The sequence below is a fragment of the Dysidea avara genome, chromosome 14 (assembly GCF_963678975.1).
Source record: "Dysidea avara chromosome 14, odDysAvar1.4, whole genome shotgun sequence".
Classification (NCBI taxonomy): domain Eukaryota; kingdom Metazoa; phylum Porifera; class Demospongiae; order Dictyoceratida; family Dysideidae; genus Dysidea; species Dysidea avara.
Window position 1 is genome coordinate 2,130,392 of NC_089285.1, and position 18,915 is coordinate 2,149,306.

The following is an 18,915-nucleotide window of genomic DNA, read 5'->3' on the forward strand; positions in this document are numbered from 1 at the left end:
CATAGAAAAGGCCAGTACTTCCAAATTTGGACATAAGATACACAACTAGATAAACATCCGGTGTGTGACGTTTGTATAACCACAAAAATTCGTTTGCACTTAAAACAGTGCTGATGAGTGGGGCCCTCGAAATCTGGAAGTACGCAAGCTTATAAAAATATTGAGGAGCGGGATAAATTATATGCATTCATCTCCACAGTGAATATCTTCGAAGTGCTACCGCCGAACTGGCTGAAATGAACGTCAATTGTCGATCAGTGACGGCCTTACAAGGTAAGCCAAGTATAGCGAATCAGTGATAACCATGCATCCTTTTATTACAGAAGACGCGTACACTCCTCGCTCTAGGCGGCCATGTCTTCGACACATAAGGAGCTATCAACATCAAAGTTGGAAAAGGAACTCGCAGAGAGACACACTTCCTGTGTGTGACATCTACTAGACCACGAAACCTTATCAGTTGTTGTAATGAATTTTAAAAAATGTATTATTGAAAAAATAATTTATTTTGTAAAATTCAATAAAATTACAAGACAATAAAATACGAGCCGGGCCAGCAATAAAATGGTTTAGCCTCATTTAGGAGATGGCTAGGGCCCCCATCTCCAGGAAAAAACCTCATACATTCATGAGGAAAAACCCATGAGTTTCAGCTCGATCCCTAGCTGTTATCACAAACACATACATACACGCATACATATATATATATATATATATATGTGTCCATATAGTCGACGTCGACGAACAGCAGAACATATCTCATCTGAAAGGCTAAATTATGTGGATAAACAATATTGCTACGTATATACATACTATGTTAGCTTATGCTTAATATGGTAGGGTTTGAAACAATCTATACACATATGGAGGTTACAAGTCTCACAACCAGTTGAAGGACGCACACGCTTCTCAGTTGTACTACAGTACACACAGTCTCTTGCACAATCAAACCTTTTGGGGTAATGCACAGAAGATTTAGATGGGCGTTTTTTTGGCCTACCTACGTGCTTCCTATTTGTGAAAGTTGCAATGAGCTGTTTTGCTAGGTCTCTCCTATACTCTAAGTGGGTATATTTTGATCGTCCAGAGATATATCGAGGCAAATCATGGTTTGGACTCTCACAAAACAAAATGTAAGAATTTTGAATAGCTACATCATAAAAGAACCAGAACAAACGCATGTACCACCTAGATTTAGATTTTCTGCTACAAGTGTATGCCTTCTGCAGTTGGTCAGCCAAATCTACACCCCCCATGTTCTGGTTATAAAGCTTGACAGCTACTGGGCAAGTAAAATCTGTATGATTACCATCACTAAGCTTGCGAGATACAACAGTTGTCTCACTGGGATCACAAATCGTATCAACGAAAGCCACAGGTTTCCTATCTCTCCACACAAAGCAATGGACTGCATCACCTATAACCTGCTTCTCTAAATGGTCCCCTCTACCCAATGCATTTATGCGAGCTTTACCAAATTTAGGGAACTCCTTTCTATTGGTTACCACTGTACCTACACAATAGATTTCCTCAGCCACCAAGTCCGCCAATAGCCTAGGACTAGAAAAAAAGTTATCGAAGTATAAGTGGTAACCCTTACCTTTGATAGGCGCAGACAAATCCTTCACTACCCTGGCACCTAAGTTTTTCTCTGTGGTGTTCCCTATCTTACCTGTATAAACCTGAAAGCTGCAAGTGTACCCGTTTTTGCTATCACACCTACACCAGACCTTAAAACCTCTTTTAATAGGCTTCTTGGGCATGTATTGTTTAAGTGAGGATTGACCCTTATATATCACCATAGCCTCATCGATGGAGTTTTCCCTGTGCGGATTATACAATGCCAAGAAGTTTTTAGAAAGCTTGTCTACTAAAGGATTAACTTTGTACAACTTATCGTACTCACTGGACCCCCTAGGTGCAGCCTTCTCGTTATCATTGAAATGTAAGGTCCACAAGATATCCATGAAACGATCACGAACTAAAGCACCAGTTATGACGGGAAACACACCGAAGATGTCACTTTTGAGCCAGTATTGGGTAGCTCGAGGCATTCTCGTTATTCCCATTAAAATGCACGCCCCTAAAAAGGCCTTAAGTTCTGGGACCGTCAGATCATACCAAGTTTTAGCATACTTACCTTTTTGCTCTGCATACAGGTTGGTCTCATACACAATGCGACGAAGAAGAGAATCGTCAAAAATTTGTTGAAAGAAATCTATAGGCCTAGCTTCAGGAGGTAAGGGTTTTTTTGGTCCCACGGGTTGCGTAAATGGATCCCCAGCCAAAGTAAAGGTTGATGGCAAAGGTGGATTAGCTGGCCTGGTGGGTGGTCTAAAAAGACTGGAAAGATCTATAGAAACGCCCAGAGATGGTGTTTCCCCGTTAGGTCCATTATCATTACTTGCACTATTGTTACCATCGGCTGTCCCTGTCCCATCCTGGACATCAACATCAGCTGTCCCTGCCACGTCCTGGACATCAACGTCAGCATGCTATTGAAAAAATGAATCAAAAACTGTTCACAAGCACAACTGGAACATACCTCCATGCTCTCAATGTCAACATCAGCATCCTATAAGAGTAAACTTATTTACAAGTGCTTACAAAACAATTGGAACATACCAGTTGCTGTATTTCACTACTCATAACACCAGCCTCTAGGGTTTCTTGGCAAACCTAACCATATGTGGCTTAATATGAGGTAATATTCTCCTTAAAAATCCTGAAAGAAATCATTGTAACCAGTTACACAAGTTTCAAAGTTACAACTTTAGCTACTAATATCTTAGTTACAAAGTCATAACTTTAACTACTAATATCTCAGTAATCTTTTATGACTTTAGCTCCTAACATCTTACTACAATTGGTTAAAAAGGTATGTTGTGAAAATTTATCCTTTAACTGGTTTCAGAAGTTACAAATTGTGGTGGGAAATGGTACAGTAGGTTATAATAGGTTACAATGGGTTACAATAGGTTACAGTGGGTTACGATGGGTTACAGTAGGTAACAATGGGTTAAATAGGTCACAATGGGTTACAATAGGTTACAGTTAGTTACGATAGGTAACAATGGATTACAATGGGTTACGGTAGGTTACAATAGGTTACAGTAGGTTACAATGGGTTACGGTAGGTTATAATGGGTTACAATAGGTTGCAGTGGGTTACGATGGGTTACAGTAGGTAACAATGGGTTACAATAGGTCACAATGGGTTACAATAGGTTACAGTTAGTTACGATAGGTAACAGTGGATTACAATGGGTTACAGTAGATTACAATAGGTTACAGTAGGTTACAATGGGTTACGGTAGGTTACAGTTGGTTACAATAGGTTACAGTAGGTTACAATGGGTTACAGTAGGTTACAATAGGTTACAATGGGTTACAATAGGTTACAGTGAGTTACGATAGGTAACAATGGGTTACAGTGGATTACAGTAGATTACAATGGGTTACGGTAGGTTACAATGGGTTACAATAGGTTACAGTAGGTTACAATAGGTTACAGTAAGTTACAATAGGTTACAGTGAGTTACAATAGGTAACAATGGGTTACAGTGGATTACAGTAGATTACAATAGGTTACAATGGGTTACATGTGTAGGTTACAATAGGTTACAGTAGGTTACAATAGGTTACAATGGGTTACAGTAGGTTACAATACGTTACAGTAGGTTACAATAGGTTACAGTAGGTTATAGTGGGTTACAATCATATGTGGCTTAATATGAGGTAATATTCTCCTTAAAAATCCTGAAAGAAATCATTGTAACCACTTACACAAGTTTCAAAGTTACAACTTTAGCTACTAATATCTTAGTTACAAAGTCATAACTTTAACTACTAATATCTCAGTAATTTTTTATGACTTTAGCTCCTAACATCTTACTACAATTGGTTAAAAAGGTATGTTGTGAAAATTTATCCTTTAACTGGTTTCAGAAGTTACAAATTGTGGTGGGAAATGGTACAGTAGGTTATAATAGGTTACAATGGGTTACAATAGGTTACAGTGGGTTACGATGGGTTACAGTAGGTAACAATGGGTTAAATAGGTCACAATGGGTTACAATAGGTTACAGTTAGTTACGATAGGTAACAATGGATTACAATGGGTTACGGTAGGTTACAATAGGTTACAGTAGGTTACAATGGGTTACGGTAGGTTATAATGGGTTACAATAGGTTACAGTGGGTTACGATGGGTTACAGTAGGTAACAATGGGTTACAATAGGTCACAATGGGTTACAATAGGTTACAGTTAGTTACGATAGGTAACAGTGGATTACAATGGGTTACAGTAGATTACAATAGGTTACAGTAGGTTACAATGGGTTACGGTAGGTTATAATGGGTTACAATAGGTTACAGTTGGTTACAATGGGTTACAGTAGGTTACAATGGGTTACAGTAGGTTACAATAGGTTACAGTAGGTTACAATGGGTTACAGTAGGTTACAATGGGTTACAATAGGTTACAGTGAGTTACGATAGGTAACAATGGGTTACAGTGGATTACAGTAGATTACAATGGGTTACGGTAGGTTACAATGGGTTACAATAGGTTACAGTAGGTTACAATAGGTTACAGTAGGTTACAATAGGTTACAGTGAGTTACAATAGGTAACAATGGGTTACAGTGGATTACAGTAGATTACAATAGGTTACAATGGGTTACATGTGTAGGTTACAATAGGTTACAGTAGGTTACAATAGGTTACAGTAGGTTACAATAGGTTACAATGGGTTACAGTAGGTTACAATAGGTTACAGTAGGTTATAGTGGGTTACGGTAGGTTACAGTAGGTTATAATGGGTTACAATAGGTTACAGTTGGTTACAATAGGTTACAATGGGTTACAGTAGGTTACAATAGGTTACAATGGGTTACAGTAGGTTACAATAGGTTACAGTAGGTTATAGTGGGTTACGGTAGGTTACGGTAGGTTATAATGGGTTACAATAGGTTACAGTTGGTTACAGTAGGTTACAATGGGTTACAGTAGGTTACAATAGGTTACAGTGAGTTACGATAGGTAACAATGGGTTACGGTGGATTACAGTAGATTACAATGGGTTACGGTAGGTTACAATGGGTTACAATAGGTTACAGTAGGTTACAATAGGTTACAGTAGGTTACAATAGGTTACAGTGAGTTACAATAGGTAACAATGGGTTACAGTGGATTACAGTAGATTACAATAGGTTACAATGGGTTACATGTGTAGGTTACAATAGGTTACAGTAGGTTACAATGGGTTACAGTAGGTTACAATACGTTACAGTAGGTTACAATAGGTTACAGTAGGTTATAGTGGGTTACGGTAGGATACAGTAGGTTACAATAGGTTACAATGGGTTACAGTAGGTTACATTGGGTTACAATGGGTTACAGTAGGTTACATTGGGTCACAATAGGTTACAATGGGTTACAGTAGGTTACATTGGGTTACAATGGGTTACAATAAGTTACAATAGGTTACAATGGTTTACAGTAGGTTACAATGGGTTACAATAGGTTAAAATGGGTTACAGTAGGTTACATTGGGTTACAATAGGTTACAATGGGTTACAATAGGTTACAATGGGTAAATTACAGTAGGTTACAATAGGTTACAATGGGTTACAATAGGTTACAATGGGTAAATTACAGTAGGTTACAATGGGTTACAGTAGGTTACATTGGGTTACAATGGGTTACAATAGGTTACAATGGGTTACATTGGGTTACAATAGGTTACAATGGTTTACAGTAGGTTACAATGGGTTACAATAGGTTAAAATGGGTTACAGTAGGTTGCATTGGGTTACAATAGGTTACAATGGGTTACAATAGGTTACAATGGGTAAATTACAGTAGGTTACAATGGGTTACAAGAGGTTACAGTAGGTTACAATAGGTTACAGTGGATTACAGTAGATTACAATAGGTTACGGTAGGTTACAATGGGTTACAATAGGTTACAGTGAGTTACAATAGGTAACAATGGGTTACAATAGGTAACAATGGGTTACAGTGGATTACAGTAGATTACAATAGGTTACAATGGGTTACAGTAGGTTACAATAGGTTACAGTAGGTTACAATAGGTTACGGTAGGTTACAATAGGTTACAATGGGTTACAGTAGGTTACGGTAGGTTACAGTGGGTTACAATGGGTTACGGTAGGTTACAATGGGTTACGGTAGGTTACAGTAGGTTACATTGGGTTACAATGGGTTACAATAGGTTACAATGGGTTACAATAGGTTACAATGGTTTACAGTAGGTTACAATGGGTTACAATAGGTTACAATGGGTTACAGTAGGTTACATTGGGTTACAATAGGTTACAGTGGGTTACAATAGGTTACAATGGGTAAATTACAGTAGGTTACAATAGGTTACAATGGGTTACAAGAGGTTACAGTGAGTTACAATAGGTTGCAGTAGGTTACAGTGGATTACAGTAGGTTACAATCAGCTACAATGGGTTACAATAGGTTACAATGGGTCACAGTAGGTTACAATAGGTTACAATGGGTTACAGTAGGCAGTGTTGGGCAAGTTACTTTGTAAAAGTACCTAGTTACATATTACTTGCAACTGAACTATTTAGTTACAGTTACATATTACCAATAAAATAAAGTAACTGTAATAGTATTACATATTATATTACTTTGTGTCCACAGCCTTAAGCTGTCACGTGTGAAACTACCACCTTATCACGTGACATGATTGCGTTGTTTGACAATATGCAAATCTTGGTTATAAGTAAGAAGCAGGTGAATAAGCTTCATTCAGTAGGCCTCGTTACTTCGTTGTGGCTAAGTGTTACTAACGAGACTAGTAACTTCATTACTTGTAGTAATAATATTACGTAATATTAGACTCGTTACAGTAACTATATTACTTATGTAACACATTACATTTGTAAGTTAAGTAACTTGCGTTATATTACCTGTTTTTATAGTGTATTTCGTTATATTACTTTGTTACCACAAAAGTAATAATATTACGTAACGCGTTACATAAGTAGCGCGTTACTCCCAACACTGGCAACTAGAATGGTTGAGGGCATTACCACCAATTTGTCTACTGATTTAGAAGTAGTCAGTGAGGAGAAAGATCTTGGCGTGTGTGTAGGAGTGACTTAAAACCATCTCTACACTGTCAGAGAGCTGCAGTTAAAGCTTCTCAGGTTCTTGGTCTTATCAGAAGGTGTTTTAAGATTAACTCGGTTGATATGCTTGTCTTTTTATTCAAAATGTATGTATGTCCCATATTGAGTACTGTGTACAGGTTTGGAATCCTTATCTGGCCAAAGATATCAACATACAGTACTAGATAAAGTTCAGAGACAAGCCACCAATACCTTCATGGTCTCAGTCACATTTGTCATATGAAAGCCACTTAAAAATAAGATCTGTATCCCTTTACAATAGATGCCAATGGGTAATTTGATTAAAGCCTACAAAATATTGAATAACTACTATGACATGGAACCTACTATTTGCACCCTTGTATTGTAGTTCAACCATTACCAGAGGCCATGGGCATCAGCTAAAGTTGACGCCTAGGTCATCGGCTAGACAACACGTTTTTTGCTATTAAATCAATGGAACTCTTTACCAAACACATGCAGTTGTTTTTAAGGAAGAATATGTGTCCAGAATGTTCTAGAACTCCGTAGAACTATTTAGAACTTCGAAGAAATTTGATTATTCTAGTTATTGCAGAATGTACTAGAACAGTAGTATCTATAGATGATTTAGTTTTGTACAAAAGGATTTGTCATTTGTATGCTGTTATCTCTGATTTTGCTGAGTTATAAAGTTGTTGCTAGTTGTATTCTGCTGTAGTACTGTTTTTAATATTACAAGTCTGGGTATCTCTAAACTAGTCATTCTACTGGACTAGTAGCTATCTCTGCAACAGTTATAACTGCACCCACCATAGCAATGTTAACATTCAAGCACTATAATTATATCAGTGTTTAGATAATTTCTAGAAGCAATTTAAATATATAATTATTATGGGAAAGCTTGCCAACAATTTGGAAATCATGTCCCAATCAAATAATAATAAGTTGATTTGTTTCAAAGTATATAACTACCATTAAAAACAAATTCCAAACTTTCACACTACAATTTTTAAGCTGAATGAGTGTAGTTTTAATTGTTAGGAAAAACTCAAAAGTGTGTAGGAGTAGTTTTACGATATATATATTGTGGCATAATCATTGTGGTTGCCATGGATACAAATAGTTTCCATTTGATTCATGGAAATTAAAAATATCATAATGCAAAACAACAGAACACTGTCAATCAGAAGTTATAGTCAAATATACATAATTTTCTACTATTGGAAGTGTAACAAGCTGAAACCTACTGTACCTTGTTGTAACCCATCATAACCTGTTGTAACCTACTGTAACCAAAAATAACCTATTGTAACCCATCATAACTCATTGTAACAGGCCTTAAACCACTGTAACTGTTTGTAACAGACTGTAGCCTATCATAACCTGTTGTAACCAACCGTAACTTCCTGTAATCCACTGTAACCTGTTGTAACCCATTATAACATGTTGTAACATACTGTAACCTGTTGTAACCCACTGTAGCCTACTGTAAATTACTGTAACCCATTGTATAACCTACCGTAACCTATTGTAACCCATTGTAACCTACCGTTCATAACCCATTGTAAACCACTGTAACCTACTGTAACCCATTGTAACCTACTGTAACCTATTGTAACCTACTGTAACCCATTGTAACCTACTGTAACCTACCGTAACCCATTGTAACCTACTGTAACCCATTGTAACCTACTGTAACCTATTGTAATCTACTGTAACCCATTGTAACCTACCATAACCCATTGTAATCTACTGTAATCCACTGTAACCCATTGTTACCTATCGTAACTCACTGTAACCTATTGTAACCCATTGTAACCTATTGTAACCTACTGTAACCTATTGTACCTACTGTAACTTATTGTAACCCATTGTAACTTACTGTAACCCATTGTTACCTACAATAACCCATCGTAACCCACTGTAACCTATTGTAACCTACTGTAACCTATTACAACCTACTGTACCATTTCCCACCACAATTTGTAACTTCTGAAACCAGTTAAAGGATAAATTTTCCTTTTTAACCAATTGTAGTAAGATATTAGGAACTAAAGCCATAAAAGATTACTGAGATATTAGTAGTTAAAGTTATGACTAAGATATTAGTAGCTAAAGTTGTAACTTTGAAACTTGTGTAACTGGTTACAATGATTTCTTTCAGGATTTTTAAGGAGAATATTACCTCATATTAAGCCACATATGATTGTAACCCATTGTAACCTCTTGTAACCCAATTTAACCTACTGTAACCTATTGTAACCCATTGTAACCTATTGTAACCCATTGTAACCTCTTATAACCCAATTTAACCTACTGTAACCCATTGTAACCTACTGTAACCCATTGTAACTTACTGTAACCCATTGTAACCTACTGTAACCCATTGTAACCTATTGTAACCCATTGTAACCTACTGTAACCTATTGTAACCCATTGTAACCTACTGTAACCTATTGTAACCTACTGTAACCTATTCTAACCCATTGTAACCTACTGTAACCCATTGCAACCTATTATAACCCATTACAACCTATTGTAACCCATTGTAACCTATTGTAACCCATTGTAATCTACTGTAACTTATTGTAACCTACTGTAACCCATTGTAACCTACTGTAACTTATTGTAACCTACTGTAACCCATTGTAACTTACTGTAACTTATTGTAACCTACTGTAACCTATTGTAACCTACTGTAACCCATTGTAACCTACCGTAACCCACTGTAACCTATTGTAACCTACTGTAACCCATTGTAACCTATTGTAACCTACTGTAACCCATTGTAACCTATTGTAACCTACTGTAACCCATTGTAACCTATTGTAACCTACTGTAACCCATTGTAACCTACTGTAACCTATTGTAACCTACTGTAACCCATTGTAACCTACTGTAACCCATTGTAACCTACTGTAACCCATTGTAACCTATTGTAACCTACTGTAACCTACTGTAACCCATTGTAACCTACCGTAACCCATTGTAACCTACCGTAACCCATTGTAACCTACTGTAACCTATTGTAACCTACTCTAACCCATCGTAACCCATTGTAACCTACTGTAACCCATTGTAACCTACTGTAACCCATTGTAATCTACTGTAACCCATTGTAACCTATTGTAACCCATTGTAACTTATTGTAACCTACTGTAACCCATTGTAACCTACTGTAACCTATTGTAACTTACTGTAACTTATTGTAACCTACCGTAACCCACTGTAATCTACTGTAACCATTGTTAAACCCACTGTTACCTATCATAACCGACTGTAACCTATTGCAATTTGTTGTGGCCACTGTAATCTGCTTTAACCACTTCAAATATTTGTAATTTCCCACTACAATTTGTTGTTCCATTCAGTTCGTCTCCACTGTAACCTAGTAACTTCTGAAACCAGTTACAAGAGAAATTTTCACAACATCTAAATACCTCATATTGTGCCATATCTAAACCTAACAAATTAAGTAGTAGCTATATACAGTGTACAAACATATTATTCACATACATCGACATTAGCCATCTGTTCCACCTCCCTGTCATTGTCACCTTCAACGATTCCAGCCTCTAACTGTAAGGGCTTTACAGTTTTGTCCACAAAATCACTTGGAGGTGGTCCCCAGTCTTGGAAATCAGCCTCATACATCTGTAAAAATAATTGTAAGATTAAGAAGGACTGCCATAACACTAATAAAAACATAGTACAAAGGTAACTTGCACTGGATAGATAAGTACAACATTGTCAAAAAATTGTATTCACTTGGAATCACCTTGGGACCAGACGGTAAAGAACATGCGCGAAGAAATAAGAGTTTCCAGCTCTGTTACAACTTGAAACACAATGGAATACCTCGTATCGCTCGATGAAATCAAGTGGACAATCTTCAGCACCATTGTTGTCGACTAAATCATCATCAGAATCGTCTCTATCGCCACGGTGACATTCTTCATCCGAATCATTCCAGTCACTGTCTTCTTCTAACATGCGTGCCAGCTCCAGCGACGTTATCCTAGCCATACTTCGTCCAAATTTAAAAGTTTTGGTAGCACCTGGAAGCCTCCTCGATTGCCAAGACAATGGTAAAAATCGCTTATTAATTGGATATTCGCCGTAGATGATACGCTTGTTTAAACGCGCACGCTCGAATTGTTACAGTCGAAGACTTCTTCTAACAATCTCGCCAGTTCCAGCGATGTTATCCCTGCCATACTTCATCACAATTTAACAGTTTTGGTAGCAGTTTGAAGGTTATTTCATTGCCAAGACAATGGTGCAAATCGCATATTAATCGGATATTCACCGTAGATGATACGCTTGTTTAAGCGCGCACCGTTATTATGGCAATATATTAGCCATTCGGTAATAAAGGACTTACGCGTTATTTAAAACTTAGGTAATATTGGGTTAAAGGTTAAACCATAAAATGACTGGACTACTATTAGCCCATTGCTTTTCTGCCATGCTTCAAAAAAATAGTAAAGAATAACTGATAGCTATAAAGCACTTTCCCCTCTGTTTTATATGTGACAGACTATAGCTTACATCATCTACTGCTTACATCAGTTTACATTTCCGTGACAGCAAATAAATAAAGTCTTCATACTTCCACTGAAGCACTTTCATTCTTAATCACATAAGGGACTTGTAAGACATGTGTAGGCTGTGCAAAAAGTAAGTAAGCTTTTTGATGCTTTGCAAAAAAAAAAAAATAGTTTTAATTAATTTTATGAAAATTAATTTTTTGGTAATGTAGAACAGTAATGTGTTTACATCAGAATTCTTATGTTAAATGACAAGTTCTGTGTTATCAGTTACCAATGTACTCATAAAGATTGTAATGAAAATATGTATAACTGCTTACGTAATTTTCCTATAGTTTTTTGCAAAACTTTTATTAGTCGATTTGTCCCTTCCTGGTTTGCTCTGTTTGTGTTGTTATATACATATCAGGATGAAGTACAAAACTTGTACAAATAACTACTAGAAAATTATGATCTACAAAAATTTCAATATTGCATGTTATATGGCTCCACATAAGAATTTGATACTGTATTGTACTTTGTGATTGTGGTCCCAACTTGAAACTTACAGGAGTGAAAGGTATACACGTAAGGAGTTTGTATCCAAAATATGAAGTTAATTAAAACTACCGTTTCTTTGGAAATTAAGATCAAAGAAAAAATTACTTTTTGTTGTTGTTAGACCTTACCTTTGAAGTAAATAGCAAAACATATATATCATTGCAAAGTGAATTTAATATCCTTTCCCATAAAGCAAACCACAAGTTCTTAGGTCACGCCAAACACAAGTTATGATGGTTTTTATGGTTACCTGTAAATCAGATCAAGTAATTTCCTCAAAGTTTGAGCGGTCATATCTCTAAAGGTAATTAGTCAAATGGTCTGAAATTTGGTGTGGAGTAATTCTTCAATTGACTCTTTGTGTGTACCAAATTATATAAAAATCGGAAGAAGTCATGTGATTTGGCATGGAATGACTCATGTGTAGTTTTGCTCAGTAATGGCAATTTTCAACAAGTTAACATTTTGTACAAACAAACTATTAGTTCATCTAGGTCCTGACAAAGCTTTTTGTAAGAATAATATTTGATTTGATATGAGTTAAAAAAATTAGTTTTGTGACCAGGGTACTGATGAAACCCAGACAGAACCAATCGGGGCTCATGCCAAGTTTAAAGTCATTTTAAACAGCTTGTGCACTGTTTCCAACTATCACATAACAACTAGAATTGTCTTAGAATATAGACATGCCAGAAGTCATTGCTCGATGGTTTTATTTAATGCCCACTGTAACACTGCTGAACAATGATCATTTAGCTAAGCTGCTAAACTATTTTTTGTAAGCACTGTTATCATTAACAGGCTCAGCATCATGCACCTTTACCATTTCATCAACCTGCGCCCACAAAACACTTGCAGAATCATCCCGTCAACATCGCTTGGCTGCTGACTCTAATGAGCTTGGGTTAGCCTCAGACTGGTTGGACTCCAGATATTCTTCACCAGTAGACATCAGCATTTCTTTAAAAGAAACCATTCTGGACTGGCTAGAAAATACCCTATCCTTAAATCTCGGGTCCAACAATGTGGACAAGCAGTAAAGATCTTCAGTTTCACAACTTGCAAAATGGCTTTGCATGGATAGCAACATCTTCCGCTTCATAGTCATAATTCCATGGTCTTCTTCATTTACCTGGAGCAGTTTATTAAGTGAGTTCACAATAGGTATAAACAGAGCAATAGAGGAAGAGTTACTGCTTATGTCTTCAGTTGCCTCCTCAAATGGCTGCAGCAACTTAATCACCTTTTCCGCCAATTTCCACTGAACAGCATTGAGACCGAATGACGCACCAGCCTCAACAATAGCAGCACTAGCTTTCTGTTGCCTTCAACATGTAGTAGCTGCTGTTCCATCTGGTTGGCTCATCTTGGTATAATGCCCACTTTTTTAGCTCCAATTGGGCCTGTATTCTCTGAAGCAAATGGAAAGCAACATTCACAGGAAAAAATCTTAAATTCCCATCAATGGATTTACAATATTCCCATGATAAAATACTTCCCATCATGGGAATATATATCACATTAGGGTGTGAATTTATTAATTCCCATCATGGCAACAAAATCCCATAATGGGAATAGAGAATACACATGAAGGGAGTAAAGTGATCCCTTCATGGGAATCCTCAGTCCCATGAAGGGGAATTATTACAGGTTTTATTCCCATCATGGGAATTCTACAACCCGTGAAGAGAAAACAATACAGGTTCTATTCCCGTCATGGGAATTCTTAAGCCTATGAAGGGGAAATATTACAGGTTCTATTCCCATCATGGGAATTCTCAAACCCGTAATGGGGAAATAATTCAGATTCTAGGGAAATCCTCAAACCCATGAAGGGAAAATAATGCAGGTTCTGTTCCCACCATGTGAATTCTGAAACCCATGAAGGGGAAACAATACAGATTCTATTCCCGTCATGGGAATTATGAAACCCATGAATGGGAAATATTACAGGTTCTATTCCCATCAAGGGAATTCTCAATCCCATGATGGGGAAATAATACAGATTCTGTTCCCATCAAGGGAAATTCTCAAACCCAGTAAGGGGAAATAATGCAGGTTCTGTTCCCACCATGAGAATTCTGAAACCCATGAAGGGAAAACAATACAGATTATACTCCCTTCATGGGAATTCTACAACCCATGAAGGGAAAACAATACAGGTTCTATTCCCGTCATGGGAATGCTCAAACCCATGAACGGAATCAATATCGGTTCTATTCCTGTCATGGGAATTCTTAAGCCCATGAAGGGGAAATATTACAGGTTCTATTCCCATCATGGGAATTCTCAAACCCGTAATGGGGAAATAATACAGATTCTAAGGAAATCCTGAAACCCATGAAGCAGGTTCTGTTCCCACCATGTGAATTATGAAACCCATGAAAGGGAAATATTACAGGTGATGGGGAAATAATACAGATTCTATTCCCATCAAGGGAAATTCTCAAACCCATGAAGGGGAAATAATGAAGGTTCTGTTCCCACCATGAGAATTCTGAAACCCATGAAGGGAAAACAATACATATTATATTCCCATCATGGGAATTCTACAACCCGTGAAGGGAAAACAATACAGGTTCTATTCCCGTCATGGGAATGCTCAAACCCATGAAGGGAAACAATACAGGTTCTATTGCCGTCATGGGAATTCTTAAGCCCATGAAGGGGAAATATTACAGGCTCTATTCCCATCATGGGAATTCTCAAACCCGTAATGGAGAAATAATACAGATTCTAGGGAAATCCTCAAGCCCATGAAGGGGAAATAATGCAGGTTCTGTTCCCACCATGTGAATTCTGAAACCCATGAAGGGAAAACAATACAGATTATATTCCCGTCATGGGAAATTCTTAAAACCATGAAGAGGAAATATATATTACTGGTTCTATACCCATCATGGGAATCCTCAGAACCATGACAGTGAATGTTACAGGTTTGATATTATGAAAGTTGTTATAGTTTAAATTTGATGTGAATTATATTAAATTGTATATGTACTAGTAATAGCATGGGTAGCAGTGAAATTTGGGATGAATTATATTAAATTGTATATGTACTAGTAATAGCATGGGTAGCAGTGAAATTTGGGATAAATATCACGAGTGTTGTATTGGAAATTTACCATTTCCAATACAACAAGAGTGGTATTTATCCCAAATTTCACTGCTACCCATGCCATTCCCAGTTAATACCATACTCGCTGCATATGCGCATGCCGTGCATTAGCGTTGCTATGTACGCAATTTGTCACTACGTACTAAACATGTGTCAACACTAATTGTTAACATAAATTCTAGCCAATGAAATTGCAATTACAACTTTTTCACTGCTACCAGTGAAATACGGGATAAATTTCACTGCTACTATTGAGACTTTTGTATGGGCAGTGAAACAGGTATGGTATTAATATATATTTTTTTAGTAAGCTTTACAGCACAGGTGCTAAAGGTCTGTAGGACAAATGGTCCTACAGCCTGCTCAAAGACTTTAGCTACAGAAGGTGTGTTTGAAAAGTTGGAGAAAGGAGAAAAAATCGATGACTGGACCTAGGTGGCCTCGAACCTGCAACCATCCGATTTGCGCTCAAACGCTTACAGGAGCCTACCAGGTGGTCAGGATGTTTTCTCCTTGTTATTTCATGTAATTATATCCATAGGAATTCTAGAGAGTAACTCATTATCTCTAATATAAGTACCCCAAGTAGAATCAAATGGACACTAGTTTATTTATTAATGCTTAGTTTATTTATTAATGCTATATCAAGACACACGGTAGTGTGTCGTGCGGCCCAAGAAGCCGGCACGCCACACCGTGAGTATATTGACAGGAAGAACGAAAACGTCATTTTCACACCTTTGTATCTCGGTGATCACTTATCTGATTGGAACCAAATTTGCTACACAGTTGCCCGCCAGCCAAGGGAGTCTCCATTCCAAATTTGAAGGAAATCGCTACAGCCATTTCCGAGATACGAGCTGCCAAAGTTTCGTTATTTTTTCTTCGTTTTTTTTCTTCTTCGTCTTTTCGCACACTTGCAAAAATTGGTATAACAAGCAAACGCGTGCTCCGATCGCCTTGAAATTTGGCACACAGAAAGGGAGTCCAAAGGCGAATCCTAGCATCAACTTTGGTACAAATCCGATGAATGGTTCAGGAGTTATGACCGATTATTCGCGTAAAACAAGATCGATTTGTTGTCACGCCTACAGGGTAAACCGCTTCATGGAATGAGTTGAAAATTGCTATGTAGATGGATTAACCATCGTAGGAGTGCCTTTTGGTGGTTTGAAAGGAATCAAGATAAAGACCACGGAGATATGACACAAAACCCAACCTGTGTCACAATTACGTGATCGATTTTTATGAATAAAAAAGTATTAGTTTTCACGCCTACTAGGCAAACCGCTTAGAGCAATGAGCTGAAAATCGGTGTATAGCTAGAATAATCTTCATAGAAAGTCCTTGCAGTAGTACAGTAGAATCGGATTACAAACCACTGAGTTATGATTCGAAAGCCAACTCCGTGTAGCAAATGCGAGATCGAGATACTCTAATAGAACAGTCACCCTAATAGAGCATTCGGCTAATTTATTTACTCCATTATAGAATTTTATTACATCACAAGTTATTCTGTAGGGAGTTCAGCTGCAAACAGTTAATCTTATAGACAGTTCAGCAAGAAGACAGTCACCATGTGGAGAGTTAAGCAAATATACCACTATAGAGATTCAGAACATTACAAGTCACACTGAAGAAAGTTCAGCTATAAACAAGTCATGCACTGTGTAGAGAATTCAGCTACAATTAAGTCACTCTCTAGAGAATTCAGTTACACAGAATTCAGCTACACACAAGTCACTGTGGAGAGAGTTCAGCTACAAACAAATTACCCTTTAGAGTGATCAGTTACAAACAAAACACTTTGCAGGGTGTTCAACTGCAACAAACCAATTACCTTTAGAGCGATCAGCAATGAACAAATCAACACAAATCTACCTGTAGAGAGATCAGCTAGAAACAAATCACCCTGAAGAGAGTTCAGCTACAAAAAATCACCCTGTAGAGGCATCAGCTAGAAACTAGACACAATGTAAGGAGTTCAGCTACAAGCAATCACCCTGTAGAGAGTTCAGCTAAAACAAATCAACCTGCAGAGAGATCAGCTACAAACAAATCACCTTATAGAGAGTTCAGCTACAAACAGATTACCTGTAGAGAGATCGGCTACAAACAAATCAACCTGCAGAGAGATCAGCTATATACACACAAATCAACTTTTACAGAGATCAGCTACAAACAAATCACCCTGTAGAGAGATCAGCTACAAACTACACACAATGTAAGGAGTTCAGCTACAAACAAATCACCCTGTAGAGAGATCAGCTACAAACTAGACACAAAGTAAGGAGTTCAGCTACAAGCAAATTACCCTGTAGAGAGTTCATCTACAAACAAATCAACCTGTAGAGCAATCAGCTAGAAACAAATCACCCTGAAGAGAGGTCAGCTACAAAAAATCACCCTGTAGAGAGATCAGCTAGAAACAAATCACCCTGAAGAGAGGTCAGCTACAAAAAAATCACCCTGTAGAGAGATCAGCTACAAACAAATTGCCCTGTAGAGAGATCGGCTACAAACAAATCAACCTGCAGAGAGATCAGCTACACACAAATCAACTTGTAGAGAGTTCAGCTACAAACAAATTACCCTGTAGAGAGATCGGCTACAAACAAATCAGCCTGTAGAGAGTTCAGCTAAAACAAATCAACCTGCAGAGAGATCAACTACTAACAAATCACCTTATAGAGAGTTCAGCTACAAACAAATTACCCTATAGAGAGATCGGCTACAAACAAATCAACCTGCAGAGAGATCAACTACACACAAATCAACTTGTAGAGAGATCATTTACAAACAAATCACCCTATAGAGAGATCAGCTAGAAACTACACACAATGTAAGGAGTTCAGCTACAAATAAATCACCTTATAGAGAGTTCAGCTACAAACAAATCACTCTGTAGAGAGATCAGCTAGAAACTGGACACAATGTAAGGAGTTCAGCTACAAGCAAATCACCCTTTAGTGAGTTCAGCTACAAACAAATCAACCTGCAGTGAGATCAGCTAGAAACTAGTCACAATGTAAGGAGTTCAGCTACAAGTAAATCACCCTGTAGAGAGTTCAGCTAAAACAAATCAACCTGCAGAGAGATCAGCTACAAATAAATCACTTTATAGACAGTTCAGCTACAAACAAATTACCTTGTAGAGAGATCGGCTGCAAATTAATCAACCTGCAGAGAGATCAGCTACACACAAATCAACTTGTAGAGAGATCAGCTACAAACAAATCACCCTGTAGAGAGATCAGCTAGAAACTAGATACAATGCAAGGAGTTCAGCTACAAGCAGAATCACCCTTTAGTGAGTTCGGCTACAAACAAATCAACCTGCAGTGAGATCACCCACAAAAACGCACTTGTACAGAGTTCAGTTACAAACAAATCACCCTGTAGAGAGATCAGGTAGAAGAATTCACCTTGTAGAGAGTTCAGCAACAAAGAAACCACCATGTAGAGAGTTCAGCTGCAAACAAATCACCCAGTAAAAAGATCAGCTAGAAGAAGTTACCATGTACAGAGTTCAGTTACAAAGAAACCATCATATAGAGAGTTCAGCTACAAAGA

General features: G+C 37.5%; 1 protein-coding gene across 1 annotated transcript; it reads right to left on the reverse strand.

Annotated features, from left to right (window-relative positions):
- Positions 1-485: 485 nt before the first annotated feature.
- On the reverse strand, positions 486-11,459 carry LOC136244331 (piggyBac transposable element-derived protein 4-like). Its single transcript, XM_066035905.1, has 5 exons — positions 10,993-11,459; positions 10,651-10,788; positions 2,626-2,679; positions 2,546-2,575; positions 486-2,495 (listed from the first exon to the last, which is right to left on the reverse strand). Exons 1-5 carry the CDS (start codon positions 11,158-11,160, stop codon positions 813-815), a joined length of 2,073 nt encoding a protein of 690 aa, XP_065891977.1. The 5' UTR covers positions 11,161-11,459; the 3' UTR covers positions 486-812.
- Between the last annotated feature and the right edge of the window lie 7,456 nt (positions 11,460-18,915).

Coding starts and splice junctions, on each gene's coding strand:
- LOC136244331 (XM_066035905.1), bottom strand. CDS start 11,160: ATGGCTAGGATAACGTCGCTGGAGCTGGCACGCATGTTAGAAGAAGAC. Junction 10,789..10,992: donor ATTTCATCGAGCGATACGAG/GTATTCCATTGT, acceptor TTATTTTTACAG/ATGTATGAGGCTGATTTCCA. Junction 2,496..2,545: donor TTGACATTGAGAGCATGGAG/GTATGTTCCAGT, acceptor TTTTTTCAATAG/CATGCTGACGTTGATGTCCA.